This window comes from Kogia breviceps, chromosome 7 (genome assembly GCF_026419965.1).
Source record: "Kogia breviceps isolate mKogBre1 chromosome 7, mKogBre1 haplotype 1, whole genome shotgun sequence".
Lineage (NCBI taxonomy): Eukaryota > Metazoa > Chordata > Mammalia > Artiodactyla > Physeteridae > Kogia > Kogia breviceps.
The window spans coordinates 12,251,482-12,277,543 of record NC_081316.1 but is presented as its reverse complement, the minus strand read 5'-3'; the positions used below and the strand labels follow the sequence as shown (position 1 = coordinate 12,277,543).

The following is a 26,062-nucleotide window of genomic DNA, read 5'->3' as shown; positions in this document are numbered from 1 at the left end:
ATTTTATTAATATTTTCAAAGAACGAGTTTTCAACGTTGCTAGTTTTCCCTATTATCTATTTTATTGATGTCTTCTCCTATCTTTATTATTTCTTACCTTCTATTTACTTTGCGTTAAATGAGCTCTTTCTTTTTTAGCTTTTTAAGTTGTAAATTTATACAACTGGACTTTAATTCATCTTTTCTAATACATATGTTTAAAGCTGTAAATTTCCCTCAAGCATTGCTTTATTTGTCTCAAAAGTATTAATTTGTACTGTTATCATTCATTTCAAAATATTTTCTAATTTATCATGATTTTTTTTATCCAGGGGTTGGTTATTTATTAAAAATCTTGTGTAAATTCCAAATATTTGGATAGTTTCTTGGACATATTATAATTGATTTTAAATTTAATTCTATTTCCTTTTGTAAATCTATTCTGTAATATTTCAGTCTTATGAAATTTACTGTTACTTTTTCTCTAGTTCAACATGTATCTTGGTGAATATTCTATGTGTACTTTAAAAGAGTATGCTAATATGTATGAAATAGATAACTAATGAGAACCTGCTGTATAGCATGGGGAACTCTACTTAGTGCTCTGTGGTGACCTAAATGGGAAGGAAATCCAAAAAAGAAGGGATATATGTATACGTATAGCTGATTCACTTTGCTGTACAGCAGAAACTAACACAACATTGTAAAGCAACCCAATTAAAAGAAAAAAAAGAGTATGTATTCTGTAGTAGTCTGTAGTCTTTGTGTGTAGTATTCTATAAAGGTCAACTAGATCAAATGTTGTTTCAGTTTTTTACTCCTGCTTTTTTTTCACTTGTTCTATCAGTTACTTAGATGTCAAAATCTATTATGGTTGTGGATTTTTCTATTTCTCCTTTTATTTCTTTGGCTTTTGATTCATTTATCTTAAAGCTCTAATATTAGATACAATGTTTGTGGCAGTTATGTATTCTTAATGAATTAACACTTTATTACATTGAAATGTATCTTTTTATTTCTAGTAATATGTCATATTTTGAAGTTTGTTGCTCTGATATGAATATAATCACACCAGCTCCCTATGCTTATGCATATACATTCTTTTCATGTATATATTTTGCTATTCTATTATTTACAATCTATATTTGTTTTACATTGAAAATGAGCTTCTTAAAGATAGCTCATAGTTGGGCATTACTTTATTATCCATTCTGAGAATACTGGACTTTTAATTGGAGTGTTTGTCTATTTACATGTTATATGATTATTGATATGTTTGGGTTGTCCCATTTTTAAAATTTCTTTTGTTCTTTTCTGCTTTTTTCTGGGTTAATAAAATATTTTTTAAACTTTTATTTCCTCTGTGAACTTTAAAAATGCTTAATTTTGCATTATTGTATATCTAGGGTCTACTATACGCATCCTTGATTTATCACATTCTACTCAGAATTAATATTGTACCACTTCATGGAAAATGTAACAAATCCTTGGGAATTCCAAATAGTATATTAATTTAAAATAATATTTTGGATTTGTGCTAACTTAATTTGTATAGTATATCAATCTTTGCTCCAATATACTTCTCTTCCTCCCTTTATTTTCTACCATTATTATTATACAAATTATATCTTTAGATGGTATAAGCCTATCAATGCAGCTTATAATTATTGCTTTATTTAATTGTTTTTTAAATCAAAGAAGAAGAGTTATAAACAAAAATGTATTTATACTGTCTTTTAAGAATTGATGTATAGTTGAGCATTTATATTGTTTTTTACATTTACTTATGTATTTACCTTTACCAAAACTCCTTTTCTTCTGCATGTAAACTCAAGAACTACTTAGGGTCTTTTAATTTCAGTCTGAAGGACTCCCATATACATATATAGTGGCTGAGGTATGCTACCGACAAATGCTCTCAGTTAAAAAAAAATCTGGTATTGTTGTAATTTCTCCTTTATTTTTGAAAGATAGTTTGGCTGATAAAGATTTTTTGACATTTTTTTTTCCAGAGCATTGAAAATGTCATCCCACTACCTCAACCCTCTATGATTTCTGATGAAAAGTCAGCTATAATCTCATTGAGAATCCCTTGTATGTTATAAATCATTTTTTCTTTTACTGCTTTCATGATTTTCTCTTTATTTTTGAATTTCATCAGTTCAATTATTATGAGTCGATATGTGGATCTTTTCAAGTTTATTCCACTTGGAGTTTATTGAGCATCTTTAACATTTAGATTATTATTTTTCATCAAGTTGGAAAGTTTTCTGGCAGTATTTCTTCAAATATGTTTTCTGTCCCTTTTTCTTTCTCTTCTCTTTCAGGGATCTCTATTATATATGTACATTGGTACGCTTGATGGTATCCTACAGTTTTCTGAGTCTCTGTTCATTTTTTAAATCTTTCTGCCTCTCCTATTAGATTATCTCTACTGACTTATCTTCAAGTTTTCTGATTCTTTCTTCTGCCAGTTCTAGTCTGTTCTTTATTTCCTCTAGTGAATTCTTCATTTATTTAGTGTTTGTCTTTTTTAACTCCAGAGTATCTATTTTGTTCTCTTTTTTAACAATTTCTCTTTACTGGTATTATCTATTCAGTGAGACATCACTTTTATACTTTCTTTTAATTATTTAAACATTGCTTTCTTTAGTTCTTTGAACATATTTATAACAGATGATTTAATGTCATTGACTATTAAGTCCAAAATCTATGCCTCATTAGGGACATTGGCTGTTGGTTGCTTTTTTCCCTGCATATGTGAAATATGTTTCAGTGTCTTTGCATGTTTTCTATTTTTAAATGGACATTTAACATAATATATTGTAACAAATTTGGTATTAGATTCCTCCGTTCCCTCCAGAATTCATTATTATTGCTATATTTTCAGTTGTTGTTTTCCTTGTTCTTGCTTATTTGTTTAGCGACTTTCCCAAATTTATTCTGTAAGTATTTTATTCCTCTTTGTGGGGTCCCTGTATTCTCTATTTTTTTAAAAAAAGTTCTTTTAAAAAAATCCTTATATGTATAAGTATGATTGATTCACTTTGTTGTATACCTGAAACTAACACAACACATTATTAATCATCTATATGCCAATAAAATTTTTTAAAAAAATCCTGGCTTCCTAGGGTTACCCCTGGGTCAGTATAACTTAATGCCAGTTAGTAATCCTTTGCCAAGGGGAACCTGTGTGAGAATACACACCTTAAAATGTCAATCAGTTTACAAGACAGCCTTAGCTTCCACTCTTTGCTTGCCCAGGGCCTCACAGTCAGCCAGAGGTGGCTGAGTGGGTACTTCTACTTTCTCAGGTCTTTCCTGGACATGCATACAGTCTTCCACATGTGTACAGTATTTTTGATCTCTAAGAATATGTTGAGACTTCTCGATGCTCCCTGTGTTTCTCTAGTTATCCAGGATTTTCTTTTAAATTTCTGACCAGGCCTTGGTTCACCCCAACTGAAATTACAGCTTTATGCAGCAGCACTGTTGCCAGTACACTGATACTGTTTCAGAAATTCCCTTGTGGTAGGGCTTTGTTTGCACTGAGATAAGGTCTGTACCTAAACAAATAGCCACAACACCCTGGGGATAGAGATTTTTCAGGTTGCTGCAAGTTAACAAAATACTGACTGTGCCAGAGAGTGATGATTTTAAGAGAGCATCAAAGGATGTCAGTTCTCTCATCTGGCTGCAAGACTAGGTTTTTCATGGCTACTGTGCCAATGAGCTGGGGATTGAGAGGGAAATGGGAATAGCTCCAGGTTAAAACATTGCAGATCTCTCTGGTTTTTAAGGTTCAATAGTGTCTCTTGGATAGACAATTTTCAGTTTTTACTGTGACTGTGGTTAATGTCCAGTACTCTGAAAACATTAATTTTAGTTTTTTTTTGCTGGCGTCTTCCTTGTTTTCGGGGAGGCTTATTTGAGGAAGCACGTGGCTCTGGGTGGGGACGGTGGGAGCCCAAGCCACGGTGTGGGAGGGGGTAGAAGAATGGAAGAATGACCTCATGGAGTTCCTTATGCTATCATCCCAGAATTCAATCTCCCAGCATTAATATTCATAGTTACTTTAATTTCTTATCTTTCCATTTCACTACCTGTCAACATAAAACTAAAGGAAATCAACTCTTTAAAGGAAATCAACATAATCCAGACTCTACAATATCTCACACGTGTTGTCCATCATACAATAAAAAGGTCCTTGAAATGTGAAGAAGGAAGTAAAAAAGAGGTAATAACAGATGCTGGATCATTTCAAGAAATCCAAATTTAAGTGTCATAAGCAACATTTTAATTTTCATTACGTGATTCATCATACAGAAATTTAACTCCATGATTAACTTCATACATCCTGAATTATTTTTATGGCTAATTAAATATAAAAAAGATTTCAGTAATTGGAGTGTATCCTTTTCCTTTGATAAAAATTCAGTAGAAACTTAAATTTCTTTTATCTTGAAAAGTTTTCCTCCAAAACTTTGGATAGATTTCTAGTGACTCAGAGACAATGCTGCTTCCTTATGGACTCTCCTTTTGGCAAACAAAACTTATCTCTAGAGTTGCTACAAACATTCTGACTTACCAAGGACCTTGAACGCCTCTTCTCTAACAATACTGTAAAGACTCCTGAGAGAAGAAACTGGAAACAAAAATCACATTTATTAATACCCAGTCATTATTTCTACATATAATAAAGAGTAAGAGAATTCTGGAATGCTGTAACATGAAGAATATCATCTTAATTCTTTAGTGGGTCCACTGAGAAAATCATGGGCTCCTTGAGGTGAATTTATGGGGCAAAATGAATGTCAAATTTTACTTAGTTTTTGTCACTCATAATTTATTGAGCCCATAAGGTGAACCGAAAGAAAATGTATCTAGTTGATGAATTTACTACTAGGCAATGTTATATCTTAGTGATATCATATGCAAGTACTTTAATATAATGTTAAAAATATTTTATTAATAGAAAACACCCCATTCAGAAAATATGTTTCATTTTATGTATTTAAATGTAAGAATCACATAATGTCTTCAATGAGTAGCTTGTTCTGAGACCTTCCATCACTTCCTAAAACTTGTTAGAAAGATGGCAGTTATGGTGTATCCGAAATTTATTTTTTTCATTGGTGCAGCTTTTATGCATGCATAGAAACTTCCCACAGCAGTAAAAAAATTAACTATTCAGTTAGTAGTAGAGGAAAGGAATATTCTTTCCCCAGAAAAATGGGGCCACTAACATGTCAATACTAAATAGCATTTTGGGGTCAGAAGTTTCTGAATTTGAATTCTTTGCACTTTGCTTTCTATATGACTCAAGAGAAATTACTTAACCTATCGTTAAGTTTTTCTGTTTTTCATTGGTAAACTGGGAATAATATTTTCTAACTTGTGTTGTTGTAATATATAGTTACATATGAAGTAATTTGCTGAATTATTTGTAATCAACTTGGTCCTATGGTTTTTTCACCTATGATTCAAAACCACATTTTCCAGAATGAATTCCTTTTATGGTTTTTGGTTACAATAGTCTAAGAGAAAATCTCAAGCAATATTTGGAAGGGAGAAGGGAAGCAGAAACTATTACTCTCAGGAGGTCATAGTGATCAGACATGGCAACTGTGGCCTCTTTTTTTCTCCCTCTCTTCTGTTATATTTTCATTTTATCTTCCAGAGACAGCAGTTTCCAGACTGATTCATGACCTTCCCTTTGCAACCCCACTCTGGTGGCCTAGAACCCATGTCTTCATAGATTTAATTACAACCTCAACTTGTCCACTCATGCTAGTGCCTTAGGCAGGAGCAGTTAGTGATCCTTTTTACCATCCTGTAAGTTTTCTTTCAACATCTTCTCGTTTGTAGGAGCTCCCATCTTTCCTCTCTTTCCAGGGAGAGGGAATACAAGCACTTACAGAAGAGAAACCTTTACTTGTTTAAGCAATAGAACAGCGACCAGTGTGCCTGGAACATAAAGGGGACCAGCACCGCTAAAAGATCGCTCTGGGATGAACTGTTATCCTGTAGAAGAGTATGCTGTTTATTGCCTTCCTAACACTTACATTTAGAGATTTTAAAATACTTCCTTGCTTGTTAACTCTGTCTCCTCAACTAACAGAGTGAGGTCTGTGAAAGTAGAGGCACTTTTTAACTTAAACTTAGTGTGTATCTTGTTCATTGTTTTATTCATGTCCCTAGAGCAGTTCTTACAAACAGTGCTGTCCAATATATTTCTTTGCTGAATGAATGAAAATATAATTTAAACAACATAATTCATTTTAGAAATGAAGTCAAACAAATGTGTGAAAAGCATTTTCAATAGATTCCACGTTTTCTGATTTTCTTCTTCAGAGTTCATCTTCAACCAGTTCTCAGATGGTACAGACCTTAAAAAATAGCGTCCCATGAAATACCAATCAAGACCCCTTCAGTTTTTTTTTTAACATCTTTATTGGAGTATAACTGCTTTACATTGTTGTGTTAGTTTCTGCTATATAACAAAGTGAATCAGCTATACGTATACATATATCCCCATATCCCCTCCCTCTTGTGTCTCCCCCCCACCCTCCCTATCCCACCCCTCTAGGTGGTCACAAAGCACGGAACTGATCTCCCTGTGCTATGTGGCTGCCTCCCATTAGCTATCTATTTTACATTTGGTAGTGTATATATGTCAATGCCACTCTCTTGCTGTGTGTGTGTAAATTACAAACTGATTCTAAAATTTATATGGTAAAGTGATGCAAGGATAGCCAAGATAATCTTGAAGAAGAACAAGATGGTAGGATGAACTATACTGATACTAAAACTTACTTAAAGATATAGTAGTTAAGACATTGTAATACCAGCACAATTATAGAAAAATAGGTTCAGAAGTGGATTCAATCCTATGTGGACACTTGATTTATAGAAGCAAAAGAATTTTCTTTCCAATAAATAACACTTCTGAAAATTCATATTGTAAAAACATAAAATTTGATCCTTAATGTATATCATAAACAAAAATAAATTCCAGGTACATTGGAAATCCAAATGCAAAAGGTAAAACAATTTAGATTCTAGTATATAAAAATAACTTCCTGATCTTAGAGCTGAAAAAGATTTATCGAATTGGATATAAAAAGTACTACCCATAGAGGGGAAATTACTACAGTGGGTGACCCTGAAATTAAGAAATTATTAAATCAAAAGACATCCTTAAGCCACAGAGTAGAAATGATATTTAGAACACATATACTGACAAAGGGCTTGTGTCTAGAATATATAAAGAATTATAGCAAATCAGTACAAAACAGAGAGAAAACCCAATTAAAAAATGTGAAGAAACTTGTAGAGGCACTTAAAAAAAGAGGAAGTCAAAATAGCCAATAAACAAAACGCTTGTCTACCTCATTAGCATCGAGGTAATGCAAACTAAAACTACAAATTTAAAAGCACTAACCAGAATGGCTAAAATTAAGAAAACTGATAATACAAAGTACTGCTGAAGATAGGGAACGACAGTAATTCTCACTGCCTGTTAATGAAGGTGTAAATTGGTAGAACCACTTGGGAAAAGTTTAGCATTATATACTAAAGTTGAGTAGGTGCATAACCTATGACCTCGCAATTTCATTTTTGTATATATACCTAAAAGCTGTATCTGAACAGGTGCAACTAAAGGCATGTACAAGAAAGTTACTAATAGCCCAAACTGGAAGTACTGTAATACTCCAAACTGGAAGCGACCTAAATGTCCACTCATCAGATTAAATAAATAAGCTACAGTAGGTGAATACAATGGAATATTAATCAGTAATAATAATGAATGAACTACAGCTATATCAATAACAAGGATGGATCTCACAATCATAAGTTGAGCAAAAAAGCCTGATACAAAATAATACATACTGTCTGATTCTACTTATATAAAGTTTTAAAACACATAAGAGTAATCTATGATATTAGAAATCCAGTGAATGGTTAGGATAGGAGGGAGAGGTTATTGATTGGAAGGGACATGAGAGGGACTTCTGAGGTGCTGGAATTTTTTTTTTCTGACCTGGGTGTTGTTGCCCTGATATATTCACTTTGTGATAATTAAGATGTACAATTGTGATTTTGGACTTTTGTGAATGTATGTTTTATTTAAACATTAAAAAAAATAAAAAGCAGGATAACAATAGCACTTCACGCACAAAAATTCTCTCCAATAGCCTTAGATAATTCAGAGAATTATTATAGAAGCTAATGTACCAAATTCAACTCACTGTCAGCAATTTTCTTCTGGAATTGTCTTATGTTGAGTGGAAAACTTAGATTTTGTTCTCATTAAAATTTTGATTCAATGTCTTAATAACCCCATGCAAGTGATAGTAATTACAGTGTTTTCCTGCTTGTGTTAGAAATAGGTACACGAATAATGCTGGAAATATTATATAAAAGCCAGAACTAACATTCCTATGAAGAGCTCGTAAAAATAATTAAAAATAAAGAAGGTATATTTTGAGGGATGAGAAATGAACTCATACCAATTAAACTTTTTTTTCTTTTTTTTCAATTAAATAGTCTTGATTGAGAATAACATCCGTATTATTCCCTCAACCAGAAATGCCTACAAAGTTCCTTTCTCCCCCCTCTCCTACAATCTGTCTGGCATTGAATAGACTCAAAATATTTTCTTTTGAAGAATAAAAGAATTTCTCCTAGTCTGAAGTATAACTTTGGTGAGATTAGGTAACATATTATTTATTTTTCTTTTGGTAAATAAATGTTTCTTGAATAAAACTAAAATATATATTAACAGAGGAAATAGTAGTCTCAGAAAAAGTGTGAGTTAAACAAACAAAAAACTCCAAATAATTTTAAATACTACTTTCAGATGATAAAAATGAATACATGTGACAATTTAACATAAGTCATAATTTACATACATAAATAACATAATTTATAAGATGTAAATTATATAATTTACATAATAGCAATGTAGTTTTTAACCAGAATATTACTTGAGATATTAATACAATTGACTTTTCTGTTCTTCACTTAGAACCTATATATCTGGCACTTCTAAACTGAATTAAGGCCCTCATTTTTCTTGTCTGAATTGTGGTGGCCTTTTCTCAAATCTAATCTCTTACTACTACTTAGAGAAAGATGATATTAAAACAATTTAACCATGGCACTGTCCTCAGTCAGAATACTCTTTTCCAGGGCTATCCAATATAAATATAATGCAAGGAATATATGTAATTTTAAGTTTTCCAGTACCACATTAAGAAAATTAATAAGAAATATGTGAAATTAATTTTAATAACATATTTTATATAACCTTATATATCTGAAATACTATCATTTCAACATAGAATCAATATAAAATTATGATATAGTTTACATTCTTTTTGTCCATACTAAGTTTTTAAAATCTGGTATGTATTTTATATTCACAGCACTTCTCAGTGCTGTATTTTGAAGGCTTGGTAGCCTCATGTAACTACTACTGGCTACTGTACTGGACAGTGCACCTCTAGTCCTTGGTCATATTCTCTTCACTATCTTTACTCCTGTCCTTGGTGATCTCATTCAGTCTCATGGCTTTCAAATATCTACCTGCCAGTAACTCCCAAACATATCTTAAGCCTAGCTCTCTCTTCTAAGCTCTAGGTTGTATATCCAAAAGGCTACGTGGTATCTCCAGTTGAGTATTAAATATCTCAAACTCATCATGTTCAAAATAAACTCAGTTTTATCTTCTCTGAAAATCAGCTCTACCTACAGGCTTCCTTATATTGGTTGATGACAGAGAAGTCATACCTGCTATTAGCTTAAACCAAAACCCTGGAATTATTCTTAATTTCTCTCTTTCTCTCACCCAGTCCATCAGGATATGCAATTAACTCTACCTCAACATATGTCTAAAATCATGTTAATTTTCATCACCTTCACTACTACCAATGTTGATTGAGATTTACCAGGATTTCTTTATACCTTTCTAAAAGGTCTCCTTGGCCCCCTTCATTATCTTTCCAACACAGCAGCCAAAGTGATCTTTTTAAAACGTAAGCCAGATTATTTAATTAAGTTCATGAAACACTATAATAACTCTAATTTCATTTATAATAAAAGCCAAAATCCTTACAATGGCTTGTAAAGTCCTATATTATCTGTCCCCCATTATTTTTCTGACCTCTTTTTTTTGGCCACTCTTTCTCATGCTGCTTCAGCAATACTGGCCATACTTTTTGAGTAACAATGCAGGCACACCAGACTTTGAAGATTTTGTTCTGGATGCTTCCTGTCCCAGAATGTTCTCTCTCCACATGCGGCCCAAACTCTCATTTTTTCAAGTCTTTGCTCAAGTGTACCATGGCAGTTTGAATTGTTGGTCACAAGTCTTTACTTCCAGATAATAGCATTAGACTTCCCTACTCTTGCCATGGTCTCATGGTGGTTGGACAATGCTTCTCTTCCCCTCAACTAAAGACTTTGCCATTTTATTTGCTTTGGCTGGGATGTTAGTAGACATAAGCCAAGCGAAGGCTTGAAATGTTCTTGTGTCATCAGTCTTGCCCTCTTGTGTTCCTGTCTTTCATTGTGAGAAAAATATGCTTTCAGTAGCCGCTAGTCTAAGGAGGATAAGATACATATGGAACAGATCTGTACCTGACCTGTAGCTTGAAGCCAAGTCTGCCTGCTCTCCGTCTAGATCAGCTGAATCTCTGCCAACTTACAGATGCGTGAGCAAGAAGTATTATAAATATTAGTAGCTGTATGCCACTGGGTTTTGTGGTGGTTTGTTATAAAATAATAGATTATCAGTAGTAATTTTTTCAAGGAGGCCTACCTAAACCATTCAATTTAAAATGATAACCCATATCCCTTTGCTACTTTCCTGGAAATTCCATTCTGTCTCACCCTACCCAACTTTTTCTTTCTTTTTACTTCTATAGCTTCCTCATCTTCTAACATACTACCCCTTGCTAGAATAAAGCTCCATAAGGGCTGGGATCTTTGCTATGTTTACTGATATATTTCATATACCTAGAACAGGCACCTGACACACAGTGGGTACTAGGTAAGTATTGGTTGAATGACCAAATTTCAAATGTATTATTATTATTATTAAGAGTTTCACTCAACATTTTGTGGGGACAATGGTATATCACTCACCATACCATCAGACATAATAACATTTACTTTAGAAATTCCTATTCAATTCTACCAAATGATTCTTGGACCAACAGTACAAAAATATTTCATTTTTATTTCCCTGCACAAGTTCTATATATCCCACTATTCCCATGGCAATTATGTTCTCTCATCTTACTTGCCCCACTGGAAAAATAAATGCCCTATGGTAGTGGAACAGTCACTACTATTTTCAGTTTTTCCAAAATGCCCCTTGTGCATCTTACCACTATCCTCTGTATCCAAGAGCATGTAAAAAGTGGATCTTTAACAAAATAGACTCTTATTATAGAATAATATTGCTGCTAAGAATCTAAGTTTTTTCCATATTGATATAAGCCTATAAACTAGATATAAGAATGAGTTTCTTGGGCTTCCCTGGTGACGCAGTGGTTGAGAGTCCGCCTGCTGATGCAGGGGACACGGGTTCGTGCCCCGGTCCGGGAGGGTCCCACATGCCGCGGAGCGGCTGGGCCCGTGAGCCATGGCCGCTGAGCCTGTGCGTCCGGAGCCTGTGCTCCGCAACGGGAGAGGCCACAACAGTGAGAGGCCCGCATACCACAAAAAAAAAAAAAAAAAGAAAGAAAAAAAAGAATGAGTTTCTTGAAAACAAGGATTGTGCATTTTTAGTGTTCTAACTCTGGCATCTATGGGGCTCAGAAACAGCCATTAAATGTAATGAATAAATTAATGAATAAAAATCAAGGAGTCCACATGGCACAAGTAAGAAGCCCGCATGCCACAACTAAGAGTCCACATGCTTCAACTAAGAGTCCTTATGCTGCAACTAAGACCCAGTACAGCCGAAACAAACAAACAAACGAACAAATATTTTTTTAAAAAAATCAAGGAGGAGATTATTTACTCACAAATGAAGATGCCCAAAATGGGTATCCTGCTAGTACTGCAACAGGAATATATGATTTTCCAAATGCTGTAATTTGTGTGTTTAACAAATATATCCAGAGCAGTCCCAGGGAGTGAAGAAATAGACCATTCATTACTTGCAAGGCCTGAGAGAAAAGAACACCACTGATTACTTACTATTCCAGTCCAACCTTTGAAAGGAACACACATCAAGAAAAAGCCAAGACGGAGAGGGAAAGTTACAACCTAACAGAATTTTAGGATTTTCAACATTTAACTCAGAAGAGGAGGCTTTGTTATTACTGCAGAGCAGTTTGCAGATACAATGACTGTTTACATGTCCAATAAAATTGTACTAAGAGCCTGTTTATCTACTTGGTTCAAGAGGTCATATGGCATGAGCCTTGGAGCGCTGAAAGGATTGATCTCCGTCAATACTCTATGTGGTCAACAATCCTTACCTGCAGATACAGCTCTTATGTTTATAGACTACTAGACTTGGTATTTCTAACCTTACTTGTCTTTCTCTCATCGCCCCCCAAACTGGGATTTGGACTTTGACTCCTTCTGTTCTGCCCACTCCCATGCCCACTTGTAACTGTGGTTTATATCAGAGTCCTGGGCCCTGTATAAATAAGAGCTAAAGAAAGATAGTAAAGCCTTGGGTTAACTGGTTTTCTGTAGCTTTTCCAAGGGACCATTACCTGGTGTGGGGATGGTGGATAATTTCTGCCCACTGAAGTCAGGCCAACTATGATAGTTTCTGAGCCAAAGGAGGATAATTCTAAGCTTGCTATGTAGAGCTCCCTAACATCTCTCTGTAGCGCCTTTCAGTTGGTTTTCAGACAGATGTTTCTCAGGTGTCCCTCCTCCTGCCACAGCTGAATAAGCCACCCCTCCCTGCTCCTGTTCATTCCCCAAACATAGGAGTTAAGCTTGAAAAAAACTGAAGGAGTTATACTGGAGTTCAGAACCTAGAATCTCTTGCCTTACTGCAACTCATATTTCCAGAATGCCTAGGGACACTGAAATCCTTTTTCTCACAGATCGTGTATTCTGTTCTGGTATGTGATTATGAGGAGAGCCAAGAAGTGGCTAGTTGGTGGGATACTTCCCTCACTTGGAGAGTACTCTGACCGCTAGGCAACACAAAACTGTGCATTTAGTGGCACTTCTGGCAGGCCGTGGCAGAAGGAGGAGGCAAGGGGACACTGGAGTAGATAGGACTTTTCACACTATTGCAGTGGTGTAGAGTTTAAGCTCCTTGCTGGACTTGGAATACATTGACGTTTTCTAAAGTCTGAGTTTATAAGATTGTAGGATTTAAAAAAACTTTTATTTTTAAATAATGATAGATTTACAGGAGTTTGCAAAAACAGTACAGAGAGGTCCTGCATATTCTGAACCTGGATTCTCCCAATGGTTATGTCTAATGTAACTGTAGTATGGTATCAGAATGAGAAAATAGAGTTTGGTATGATATGTGCTTATAGTTATGTGCCAGTTGGTCACATGTGTATTTTTGTGTACCCTCCACTGTAATCAAGATACAGAACTTTTAAATCACTACAAGATATCCTTCATCCTACAACTTTATAGTCGCTCTCCCTCCAACTTCCTTAATCACTAGAAGTGACTAATATGTTTTTCATCTCTACACTTTTGTCATTATGAGGATGTTATATAAGTTGAATAATTCAGTATGTAACTTTTGAGATTGACTTTTTTCATTCAGCTCATTTCCCTTGAGATCCATCCAAGTTTTTGTGTGTCTCCGTGTACTTTCTTTTTATTTCTGAGTAGTAGTCCATGGAATGGATGGTAATAGTTTGTGTAATTATTCACCTATTGAGGGACATTTTGATAATTTCCAGATTTGGGTCTATTACAAATAAAGCTATTGTCTTCTTCTTTTGTATTGTCTTTGGTTTTGGCATAAGAGCAATATTGACCTATTCAAATAACTTGAGAAATGTTCCCTCTTCTTCTGTTTTCTGAAAGAGATTATGAAGAACTGGTGTTAAGTATTCTTAAAATATTTGGTAGAATTCTTTAGTGAAATCATTCAGGCCTGGAGGTTTCTTTTTTAGGAGTTTTAAAATTACAAATTTAAGTGCATGGGAAATCTTTCCATTTCTTTGTATCATTTTCAGTTTCCTTCATCAATGTTTTATAGTTTTCAGAGTATAGGTCTTTCACCTCCTTGATTAAGTTTATTCCTAGATATTATATTCTTTTTGATGTAATTTTAAATGGAGTTGTTTTTTTTATTCTTTTTTGATAGCTCATTATTAGTGTACAGAAAAGATTTCTGTATATTAATCTTGTATCCTGCAACTTTACTGAACCCATTTAGTAGTTTTAATAGTTTTGGGGTGGAGATTTAGGGTTTTCTATATATAGCATCATGTCATCTGCAAATAGTGACAGTCTTACTTCTTCCCTTCCAATCTGGGTGCCTTTTCTTTCTTTTTCTTGTCTGATTGCTGTGGCTAGGACTTCCAATACCATGTTAAATAGAAGTGGTAAAAGTGGGCATCCTGGTCTTTTCCTGATTTTAGAGGAAAAGCTTTTAGCTTTTCACCATTGCGATGATGTTAGCTGTGGGTTTGTCATAAATGGCCTTTATTATGTTCAGATATGTTCTCTTTATACCCATTTTGATGAAAGTTTTTATCATGAATGGTTGTTGAATGTTGTCAAATGCTTTTTCTGTGTATATTAAGACAATCATGTGATTTTTTTATCCTTCTTTAAAATGTGGTGTATCACATTGATTGATTGGTGGATATTAAACCATCCTTGCATCCCTGAAATACATCCCACTTGATCATGGTGTGTGATCCTCCCACAACTGTGCTCTCTTCTTGGCAGCAGCAGCCTTTGCCCTAGTGGGGAGCAGTGCAAGAGTGGCCAGAGTGGGGTACTTGGCTCATATTAGATCATATACTGAGGCAGTCTGTATACTGGGAAACCAGTCAGAGTTCCAGGCAGCTTCAATCTGCTTCCTCTGCCTTTTTTCATGAGTAAGCAAGTGTGTGCACACCCTTCATGAGCAGCGTATAGGTTTCTTAGCACTCCACTGTCAGTCTGGAGCTGGTTTTCAAACCTGCTAAGGGGACTTGTCCTCCTAGTGTTGGACTCCAGGTTTTGGGGTACACAATACATGCTTTGAACTGCTCATTCCCCAGAGAGGATCTCTGAGCTTGTGTGATCCCCTTCCTCTCTGTGTCAACATTCTAGGGGCATGGATCCTGACCTGATTGCTTCTCTTACCTTCTTACCCAACTTTGTGTGGTTCTTTCTTATAGCCTTGGCTGTATAAGAGTCTTTCTGCCAGTCTTCAGTTTGTTTTCAATGAGAATTACTCCACATGTAGATGTATTTTTGATGTGGTTTTGGGGGAACAAGAGCTCTATGTACTTCTACTCTGCCATCTTGATCTCCTCTCACATTGTGTAATTTTTTTTAAATTTTGAATTTTATTTTATTTATTTTTTTATACAGAAGGTTCTTTTTTGTGTGTGTGTGTGTGGTATGCGGGCCTCTCACTGTTGTGGCCTCTCCCGTTGCGGAGCACAGGCTCCAGACGCGCAGGCCTAGCAGCCATGGCTCACAGGCTTAGTTGCTCCGCGGCATGTGGGATCTTCCCGGACCAGGGCACGAACCTGTGTCTCCTGCATTGGCAGGCAGATTCTCAACCACTGAGCCACCAGGGAAGCCCTACAGAAGGTTCTTATTAGTTATCCATCTTATACATATTAGTGTATATATGTCAATCACATTGTGTAATTTTTATTGTTACACTTCAAGTTTACTGATTCTTTCCTCTGCTTGTCCATATTCTTGTTGAACTCATCCAGTGAATTTTTTCCAGCTTTGTATTTTTCAGTTATAAAATTTCCATTTGGTTTTCTCTACCTCTATTTCTTTTCTTAGACTTTTTGTTTTTAAACTTGCTTTAAGCATGTTCATTATTGCTTGTTGTAACATTTTTCCAACAGCTACTTAAAAATTCTTGTCAGATAATTCTAACATCTGTGTAATCCTGGCATTGACATCTATTCACTGTCTTTTCTCATGCAAGTTGAGATTTTCCTGGTTCTTTTTTGGATGAGTGATTTCTAATTGTATCCCAGACATTCTGTGTACTGTGTTATGAAACTCAAGATACTACTTAAGGTCAGCAGGATGGCAGATTAGGAAGCTCCAGGCCCTTGATTCCCCATGAAAATATCAAGTAAAAAACAACAGGCTGGCTAAAATAGCTTTCTGAGAGTTCACCACTTTTTCGTGATAACAACACACAACAAATAGAATAGAAAAAAAGCTACCTCAACATAATAAAGACCATATATGAAAGGCCTATAACTAACTTCACACTCAATGGTGAAAGACTGAAAACTTTTCCTTTAAGACAAGGAACAAGACAAGGATGCCCACTTTTGCTATTTCTATTCAACATAGTACTGGAAGATCTAGCCAGAGCAATTCAGCAAGAAAAAGAAATAAAAGGCACCTGAATTGGAAAGAAGCCAAATGATCTCTCTTTGCAGTTATATGATTGTGTATGTAGAAAAACCTAAAGCTTCCACAAAAAATGTTAGAACTTACAAATGAATTCAGCAAAGTTGCAGGATACAAAGTCAACATATAAATATCATCAGTTGTGTTTCTGTGCACTAGTAATTACCAATCAGAAAAAGAAATTAACAAAGCATTTCCATTTACAATAGCATCAAAAAGAATAAAATACTTGGGAATAAACTTAACCAAGGAAGTGAAAGACTTGTACACTGAAAACTACAAAACAGTGCTGAAAAAAAATTAAAGACACCAATAAATGGAAAAATAGCCCATGTTCATAAATTGGAAGACTTAACACTGTTAAGATGTCAGTACTACCCAAAGTGGTCTAAAAGTCAATGCAGCACTTATCAAAATCTCAAAAAATTTTTTTCAGAAACTGTAAAATAAATCCTAAAATTCATGTGAAATCTCAAGTGACTCTGAATCACCAAAACAATCTTGAAAAAGAACACAGTTGGCAGTCTCACACTTCCTGATTTCAAAACTTACCTCAAAGCTATAAAATCAAAACATTATTAACATTAAAAAGATAATAAAGAAATACTATGAACAACTTTATGCCCACAAATTTGATAACTCATATTGAATAGACCACCTCCTTGAAAGACACAATTTGCCAAACTCACCTAGGAAGAAACAGAAAATAAGAAAAGGTAATGTCTATAAAAGAATTTTAATCAATAATTAATAACCTTCCAAAACAGAAAGCACAAGGCCCAAATGGGTTCACTGGTGAATTCTAGCAAACATTTAAGGAAGAAATTATACCAACTGTCTATTATCTTTTTCAGAGTACAGAAGCAGAGGGAATACTTCCTAACTCATTCTATGAGACCAGCATTACACTAATACCAAAGCCAGAGAAAGATATTACAAGAAAACTATGCACCATGACCTCCCATGAACACAGATGCAAAAATTCTCAACAAAATATTAGAAAATTGAATAAAAAATGTGTAAAAAGGATTATACACCACAGACAGGTAGAATTTATCCCGTGTATGGAAGGCTGGTTCAATATTCTAAAATCATTCAATGAGATTCATCACATAAATAGGCTAAAAAAGAAAAATCACATGATCATATAAATAGATGCAGAAAAGGAATTTGACAAAATCCAATTACGATTCATGATAAAAACTCTCAGTAAACTAGGAATAGAGGGGAACTTCCTCAACTTGATAAAGAATCCCTACCAAAAAACCCACAGCTAATATCATACTGAACTGTGAGAAACTCAAAGTTTTCCCACTGAAATCAGGTAAAAGGCAAGGATGTCCCTTCTCACCACTTCGTTACAACATCATACAGGAAGCTTTAGCTAATGCAATAAGACAAGAGAATCCAGAAGAACTGACAGAAAAACTACGGACACTAATAAGTGATTATAGCAAGATTGCAGGATACAAGGTTAAAAGAAAAAGGCAATTTCTTTCCACTGGCAATGAACAAGTGGAATTTGAAATTAAAAACACAATATTACTTCCGTTAGCACTCAAACAAATGTAATACTTAGGTATAAATCTAACAAAATATGAACAAGATCTATATGAGGAAAACTACGGAACTCTGACAAATGAAATCAAATGAGAACTAAATAAACTGAGAGATATTTTATGTTCATGGGTAGGAAGAGTCAATATTGTCAAGATGTCAGTTCTTTACAACTTGATCTATAGATTCAAGTCAATGCCAATAAAAATCCCAGCAAGTTATTTTGTGGATATCAACAAACCGATTCTAAAGTTTATATGGAGAGGCTAATAACCCAGAATCCGTAACACCATATTGAAGGAGTAGAATATTCAGAGGACTGGCAGCACTTGACTTTAAGGCTTAGTATAAAACTATAGTAATAAAGACAGTGTGGTTTTGGCAAAAGCATAGAAAATAAATCAATGGAACAGAATAGAGAACCCAGAAATAGACCCACACAAATATAGTCAACAGGTCTTTCACAAAGGAGCAAAGACAACTCAATAGAGCAAAGTTAGTCTTTTCAGCAAATGATGCTGGAACAACTGGACATGCACATGCAAAAAAATTAATCTAGTCACAGAACTTATACCCTTCATAAAAATTAACTCAAAATGGATCACAGACCTACATGTAAAACGTCAAATTATAAAACTCCTAGAAGATAACACAGGCAAAAACCTAGATGAATTAGGTATGGTGATGACTTTTTAGATACAACACCAAAGGTATGACACATGAAAGAAATAACTGATAAGTGACACTTCATTAAAAGTGAAAACTTCTGCTCTGTAAAAGACAATGTCAAGAGGATGAAGAGACAAGCCACAGACTAGGAGTAAACATTTGCAAAAGAAATATCTGATAAAGGACTGTTATCCAAAATATACAAAAAATTCTTAAAACTCAACAGTAAGAAAACAAACAACCCAATTGAAAAATGAGGGGCTTCCCTGGAGGTGCAGTGGTTGAGAGTCTGCCTGCCGATGCAGGGGACACGGGTTCATGCCCCAGTCCGGGAAGATGCCACATCCCACATGCCGCAGAGCGGCTGGGCCCGTGAGCCATGGCCGCTGAGCCTGCGCGTCCGGAGCCTGTGCTCCACAACAGGAGAGGCCACAACAGTGAGAGGCCCGCGTACCATAAAAAAAAAAAAAAAAAAAAAAAAAGGGCAGAAGATCTGAAGAGACATCTCACCAAAGAAGATAAACAGATGGTCAATAAGCATATGAAAAGATGCTCCACATCATATGTCTTAAAGAAACAAAAATTAACACAACAGTGGGGTACAACTACACACCTATTAGAATGGCCAAAATCCAGAACATTGACAATACCAAATGCTGATGAGGATGTGGAGCAACAGGAACTCTCATTCATTGCTGGAGGGAATGCAGAATGGTACAGGCACCTTGGAAGACAGTTTGGTGGCTTCTTATAAAACTAAACATACTCTTACCATATGATCTAGCAATTGTATTCTTTGGTATCTACCCAAATGAGTTGAAAATTTATGTCCACACAAAACCAGATGTTTTTAGCAGCTTTATTCATAATTGCCCAAACTTGGAAGCAACCAAGATGTCCTTCAGTAGGTGAATGGATAAATAAACTGAGGTACATCCAGACAATGGAATATTATTTAGCACTAAAAAGAAATGAACTATCAGGGCATGAAAAGACATGGAGGAAACTTAAATGTATATTACTACGTGAAAGAAGCCAGTGTGGAAAATCTACATACTATTTGATTAAAAGTATATGACATTCTAGGAATGGCAAAATTATGGAGACAATAAAAATTTCAGTGATTGACAGGGGTTGGGTGGTGGTGGTGGTGGTGGTGGAGGATGACTAGGTGATGAACAGAGGTCTTTTAGGAGAGTGAAAAATACCAGGCGTGATATCATATAGATGGATACATGTCCTTATACATTTGTCAAAACCTATAGAATGAACAACACCAAGAGTAAATCGCAATATGAACTATGGACTTTGGGTGATTATAATGTGCCAATGTAAGGTTCATCAATCATAAAAAATGTACCACCCTGGTGAGGGATGTTGAGAATGAGGAAGCCTATTCATTTTGGGGACAGGGTGTATATGGGAAGTATCTGTACCTTCCCTTCAACTTTGCTGTGCACCTAAGACTACTTTTTTGTTTGTTTCATTCTGTTTGTTTTTTTATTAAGACTTAAATTAAAGTCTTAATAAAAAAACAAACAAACAGAATGAAACAAACAAAATACCCAATGTGGTACTGATATAAAGATGATCATATATACCAATGGAATAGAATGAGACATCAGAGATAAACCCTCACATATGTGGCTAAATGGTTTTTGTCAAGGGTGCCAAGACCGTTCAATGGGGAAAAACAATTGTTTCAAGAAACAATGCTGGGAAAACTGAGTATCCACATATAAAACAATGAAGTTAGACCTTTATCTTACATCATATGCTAAAATTAACTCAAAATGTATCTAAGACCTAAATGTAGGACCTAATACTATAAAACTCCGTAGTGTAAATGCCTGACATTAAGCTTTTTGATTATAATATAAATGTTTAACATTAAGCTTTTGATTGCTCAGGTATCCATTTCAAAGACATCCCTCTCAAATAAACATATTGCAAGTGTATTGACATAGCATCTAACAAAACAACCAGATTAGGAACTAGGCCACCTCCACCTATGAAATTCTCCTTTTAGAAAGCCTTGGGTAACCTAGAAAACTGACTGCATGAGCGACACCTCTTCTCCCTTCTCATGCCCTAATTCCTGCTGTTAGGCTTTAAATTCACCAATAGTAGTGAACTCATGAAACACTAGACATTCCACCCTAGGGCTCTAAGGAGACAGAGCCCCAGGTCCATGCTCCGTTCCTCTGTCTCCACCCACAACTTCACTGTGTGGCTCCAAGGCTTGTTCTGTATCCTCCAGGACCTGTGAGTGATAAATCTCGTTCTTAAAAGTTCCCTGATGGTTTCTTGCTGAAGTGTGCCCTGTGATCATAAGAACTGCAAGGGGTGGTCCAGCTACAACAGGGGCCCCAGTGGGGGTGGGGTGGGGAATGTTTGTGGGGCTCACTATGAGTAAATCTGGGCCCAGAAATTGTCTCAGATATTCCCGGCTAAGAATATAGCTATCAATAGGCTGGGACAACACAACATTCTTAGTAGAAGATATAGGAGAAAAGTTTCATGATATTTGACAATGACTTTTCTGCATATGAGATTAAACGCACAGGCAACAAAAGAAAAAACGATAAACTGAACTACATCAAAATTTAAAACTTCTGTGCATCCGAGGACATAGAGTAAAAGGCAACCCACAGAAATGTATAAAAATTTTCAAATCATATATCTGATAAGGAGTAAATATCTGGAAAGCATAAAGAACTTCTAGCATTCAACAACAAAAGCACACAACCCAATTAAGAAATGGGCAGAGGACTTGACATTTGTCTAATGAAGATATACAAACGGCCAATAAATACATGAAGTGATGCTCAACATAACTAATCATTAGGGAAATGTTTATCAAAACCACAATGAGATATTACTTTACACTTATTAGGGTGACTGCCATCCAAAAAGCAGAATACAACAAGTGTTAGAGAAGACGTGAAGAAATTGGACCATTCATGCACTGTTGGTGGGATTGTTAAATGGTACTGCCGCTATGGAAACAGTTTGGCAGTTTCTCAAAGGTTAAACATAGAACTACCAATTGACCAAGCAATTCCATTCCTAGGTATATGTATAAAAGAATTGAAAGCAGGGACTTGAAGAGATATTTGTATACCTATGTCCATAGCAGCATTATCTGCAATAGCCAAATGTGGAAGCAACCCAAGTGTCCGCTGATGGATGAATGGATACATAAAATGTGGTTATATACACAATGGAGCATTTTTCAACCTTGAAAAGGAAGGATGTTCTGACATATACTACAACATGGTTGAACCTTGAAGACATTATGTTCCCTGAGCTGATCACAAGGGCAAGTGTTGCACGATTCCACTTATCTGGGCACTAGAGCAGTCAAATTCATAGAGACAGAGAGAATGGTGGTTGCTAGGGGCTGCGGGGATGGGTGAATGGGGGAGTTCTTGTTTAATAGGTATAGAGTTTTAGCTTGCAAGATGAAAATAATTCTGTGGATGGATGGTGGTGACGAAAGCGTAACAATGTGGATGTACTTAATGCCCCTGAACTGTACACTTAAAAATCATTTTTGATGGTAAATTTTATGTTATGTGTATTTTAGTACAATTAAAAATATGTATTACTTAAATCTTCTTTTTCAGCAAATCTTCTCTGATACTCTGCTGGCAAGGGCACGGGGGCAGCCTTGATACTGCTGGGTGGGGTAGATTCCCCACGCAGCCTCCATTGAAACTGGTGGGTGGGGTAGGAAGAGGGGCACCTTACTTAGGGTTCACCACTAGGTGACACCCCCATGGCTCTTTGGGATAGGATCACCACATTACTGCTCCCCCCCACGTAGCCTATACTGACGCTGGGGGGGCTGGGGAAGGGTGCTCATTTCAGCTGAGAGATGATGCAAGTCTCAGCCTCCCACGTGGCTGTCTCTGGCACCACCCCGGGGAAGGGGAGGGGTGTCTTGTTTATAGCCAGGTAATGTTGGAAGTCTAGGATCCTACATGGCCTTTGTTTATGGAGGTGGGGGTCATAGTTTTTCCTGTGGTGTTTGGGAAGAGTAGGTCAGTTATTGTCTGAAAGTTTTCCTCGATCTATGGCTGAGAAAATAGGGTTTTCTTGGTTTTGTTTTTATTTTTTTGTCTGTGCTTAATAGTATTTTGGGGTTATAGGCTTCTTAAGCACCCAGTTCAGGATATTTGAAGAAAAACAAACTAACAAACAAAAAAACCTCAGGAAACTTACTCCCAGGTCATTCTTTGGATTCCAAGGTCCCTAGCTCGTACCTTTCAGTCTCTTTATATTTATCCAAAGTTTTAGCTGTAATTAGTGGTAGGAATAGGGAGAAATGTATCTACCTTATCTTGTCCAAAATTGCAAAGTAGAATGTTTTCTTCACTGAAATGAGACCTAAACCTTTGGATAATGGTCGATGTCATTAGAAGGACAGTAATGTGGCCAGTAACAGACATATTCTCAGAAACACTTTATTCCTTCTCAATACCCAGATCAGATTAGTGGAGAAGCGGGTTAGGAATCCAAGTGTTTAACACCATAAAATTGGGAATGAGGAGAGGAAACTTTGGGTTCATTGCTTGCTTTATATAAGGCTCTTAGTACAATTCTTGTAGAGGGTCAGGTAGATCTTAAATAAGGGAAGGCAATAATAGACTTGAGATGCTGGGAATATTCCTGGACCAAGCTTTAATCCTGCTGGTTTAATTCCTAATCTGGCTCCATCATCCAGCAATATGGGTGGCTAATGCAAAAGGATATAACCTGCTAGATTTGATGGGAGTTGATTGGGAAAACAGTGCCATGTCTGGGGGACGATGTCAAGAACATAGTGTCATTATGATAATTGTCCACAAAGCTCTATGGTCTGCAGCTTCTCCTGAATATAGTTCCCGCAATCTGACCACCTCATCTGGGACCATGTCATCATCAGCTCAGCTTAAAATAATTTACAGATGCCAAAAACGGATTTTATACCCATTTCCGGACTCAGTCTATTTGCTGGGAGTATTACTAGGTTGTAGCGGTTTAGGGGTATTTAAATGTAGCTGATAGATTCATCATTTTTCCTTTGTTTAACTTTAGCCTGATATATAGTTGCTACTTCCAGGCGGCATATAGAGAATGCAGATATTATTACATCACCATTTCAGGACACTTTAGTTACATCTCTTTAATTTAGGGAGTCCATAATAGAGGTGGTTAAAGTCTCCTCCTTTTCATATTTCGAAACTGTAACACTATAGTCATTTATTCAGTCAAGTAGCCTTTAGTTCTTACCCCCAACATGCTTGTTTCCTCTCTTATCCACACACGATTTCGTGGCATTTTTCACTAAGATGCAATAGAGAAATGAAAAGATAAATGTTTCTTTTCTATACGAAAATACGGAAACAAATAAATATTAATCATGTTCTTGGGTAAGATACTTAAAATTGAGGGAAATCTAATCCTAGAGCTGCTAATTTTTCATAGCTTCATATTCCCCTGAGAGATGTTTTCCATCAAACCACCAATATTACTATCTTGAAAAATCCAATAATTAGCTCTCATGTAGTTTTGTTCATGTGACAACCTTAAATCGGACTGTGGTAAATAGGATATGGTGGCTGCTCCCATTCATCAGTCCCTCTAGAAATTACCCATATTCAGAAAACTTGGACTTTTTCTTGCGATGGTTTATTCTCTTACGCCATATAGTTTCCTTCCAACTAAAGTCTGGTGCAGGGACGCCTGACTAGCAGAGCACGTGTGCCTACGTCAGCTGCACAGGAGGCTACAAAGGAAAGTGCTACATAGTCTGCTCTGTAAAGGTGAGCTTCACAAGTTGGGGAACCTATGGAAATGTAGGAAAGGTATTCAATAGATAAGACAATTAAAACTCACAGATAGCTATCATTAAAGCTGTGGATAACCTTTGGGATTTCTGTATAACTCATTTCAGTTATCCTTAGACGCCATATTTAATATCCATGAGAATTCTTCCTTAGTCCTAGCTAGCTGGGCCACAGGTGAGCATCTAACTCAAAGTGGGATCAAAATATACTCTTTACCAGGTTGTTTAGGCTGATTTCTTGATGGAAACATGTGAAACCTTGGGAGCAGTGGTGTTGCCATGCTCTACCCTAATGGACAGAGTTGTAGAGACAGTGAGTTTGGAGAGAGAAAAATAGGACACCCAGAGAAAAGAAGAGATGAGAAGTAGCAGAAACTGCTGAGTTTCTGATGGCTTTCAATTTTCTAGTTCCAATTTCTTTTGGAAACCCGGCTAACTTCTTGCCCTTCCATTATATAATCATATCTGTTCATATATTACAACAAATATATCTTCATTTTGCTACAACTAGTAAGAGATAGCTTCTGTTTCTTGCAACCAAAATGTCCTTAAAAAATTCGCTTTGTCTTCTAACTTTTCTCACATGGCAGTCTACTCTCACAACCTGCTCTCCTGAATCTCCAATGTCTGGCTCTTTTTATTTTTTCCCTACCTCTTCTTTATACCCATAGCTGAAATTTAGGACGTTGTCTTTAAATTCTTCACTAATAAAATTTTCCTTCCATTTACTGGAACTCTTAAGGTTTGAGTTCTCTAAGCAGGCCTGTCGACGCTTGAAAACTGAGAAGAGGTAGAAAGGTATAGTGGAAAGAGTCAAATTCGAGTTCAAATCTTGTCCTTACCCATATCATTTATTCTTTCAAAGGGTGTTTGCTCAGCGGCCAAAAAACCCTGTAGGATTGTGTTGGGGAACAGATAAGAGAAACTGGTGCAAAACTGAAACTCAAGAGGAACTTGCGTTGGGAATGCCTGCCCTCAGGGCGGTCTACACCGACCACTTCATCACAGGGCTAGCTAGAGGGGCGTGATCTCGCAGGTGATGCCCTCAGTTCCGCACTTTTCGGCTCCGGCTTCCTCGGTTGCGCCCCTCATCGCCCCTCGAGCGGTTCCAACGCCGCAGTTGTGACCAAGAGCTCGGCTTCCGGGCGCGGCTGCGCGAGGAGCCCCGCGGGGACACCTGCGCGGTGGGGGGCTTGGAGCTCTGGTGGATCTGCAGGCTCCCAGGACACGGATAGGGAATGAGCTGTTGGGGGAGGGAGTTAACGTAGACAAAACCCTTTGCTGCCCGTATTAGCATCACACTCTGCGTTTGTTAGCATCACAATTTGGGCCACGCCTGATTTCCCTGGCTGCCTCGGCAGGGAACATCCATCAAACACACATGCCTTCCTCTCCACTTTTCTGCTAGGTTTGTATCAGCAACAGTCTTTCTACCTTTAATCTTCCCAAGGTGTAGGGGGA

The 26,062-nt window shown here is 36.3% G+C and overlaps 2 protein-coding genes across 9 annotated transcripts in view; one reads left to right on the top strand and one right to left on the bottom strand.

The window, feature by feature from the left end:
- The window catches only part of TCN1 (transcobalamin 1), a 317,931-nt gene that overhangs the window by 30,309 nt on the left and 261,560 nt on the right, over positions 1-26,062 (top strand). The gene's annotated exons all lie outside the window — the stretch shown is intronic.
- MS4A13 (membrane spanning 4-domains A13) overlaps positions 25,647-26,062 on the bottom strand; it is a 29,925-nt gene continuing 29,509 nt past the window's right edge. The window contains exon 5 of the mRNA XM_059069138.2: positions 25,647-25,844. Within this exon, the coding sequence (XP_058925121.2) occupies positions 25,647-25,844 (198 nt within the window). The remainder of the gene's footprint in view (positions 25,845-26,062) is intronic.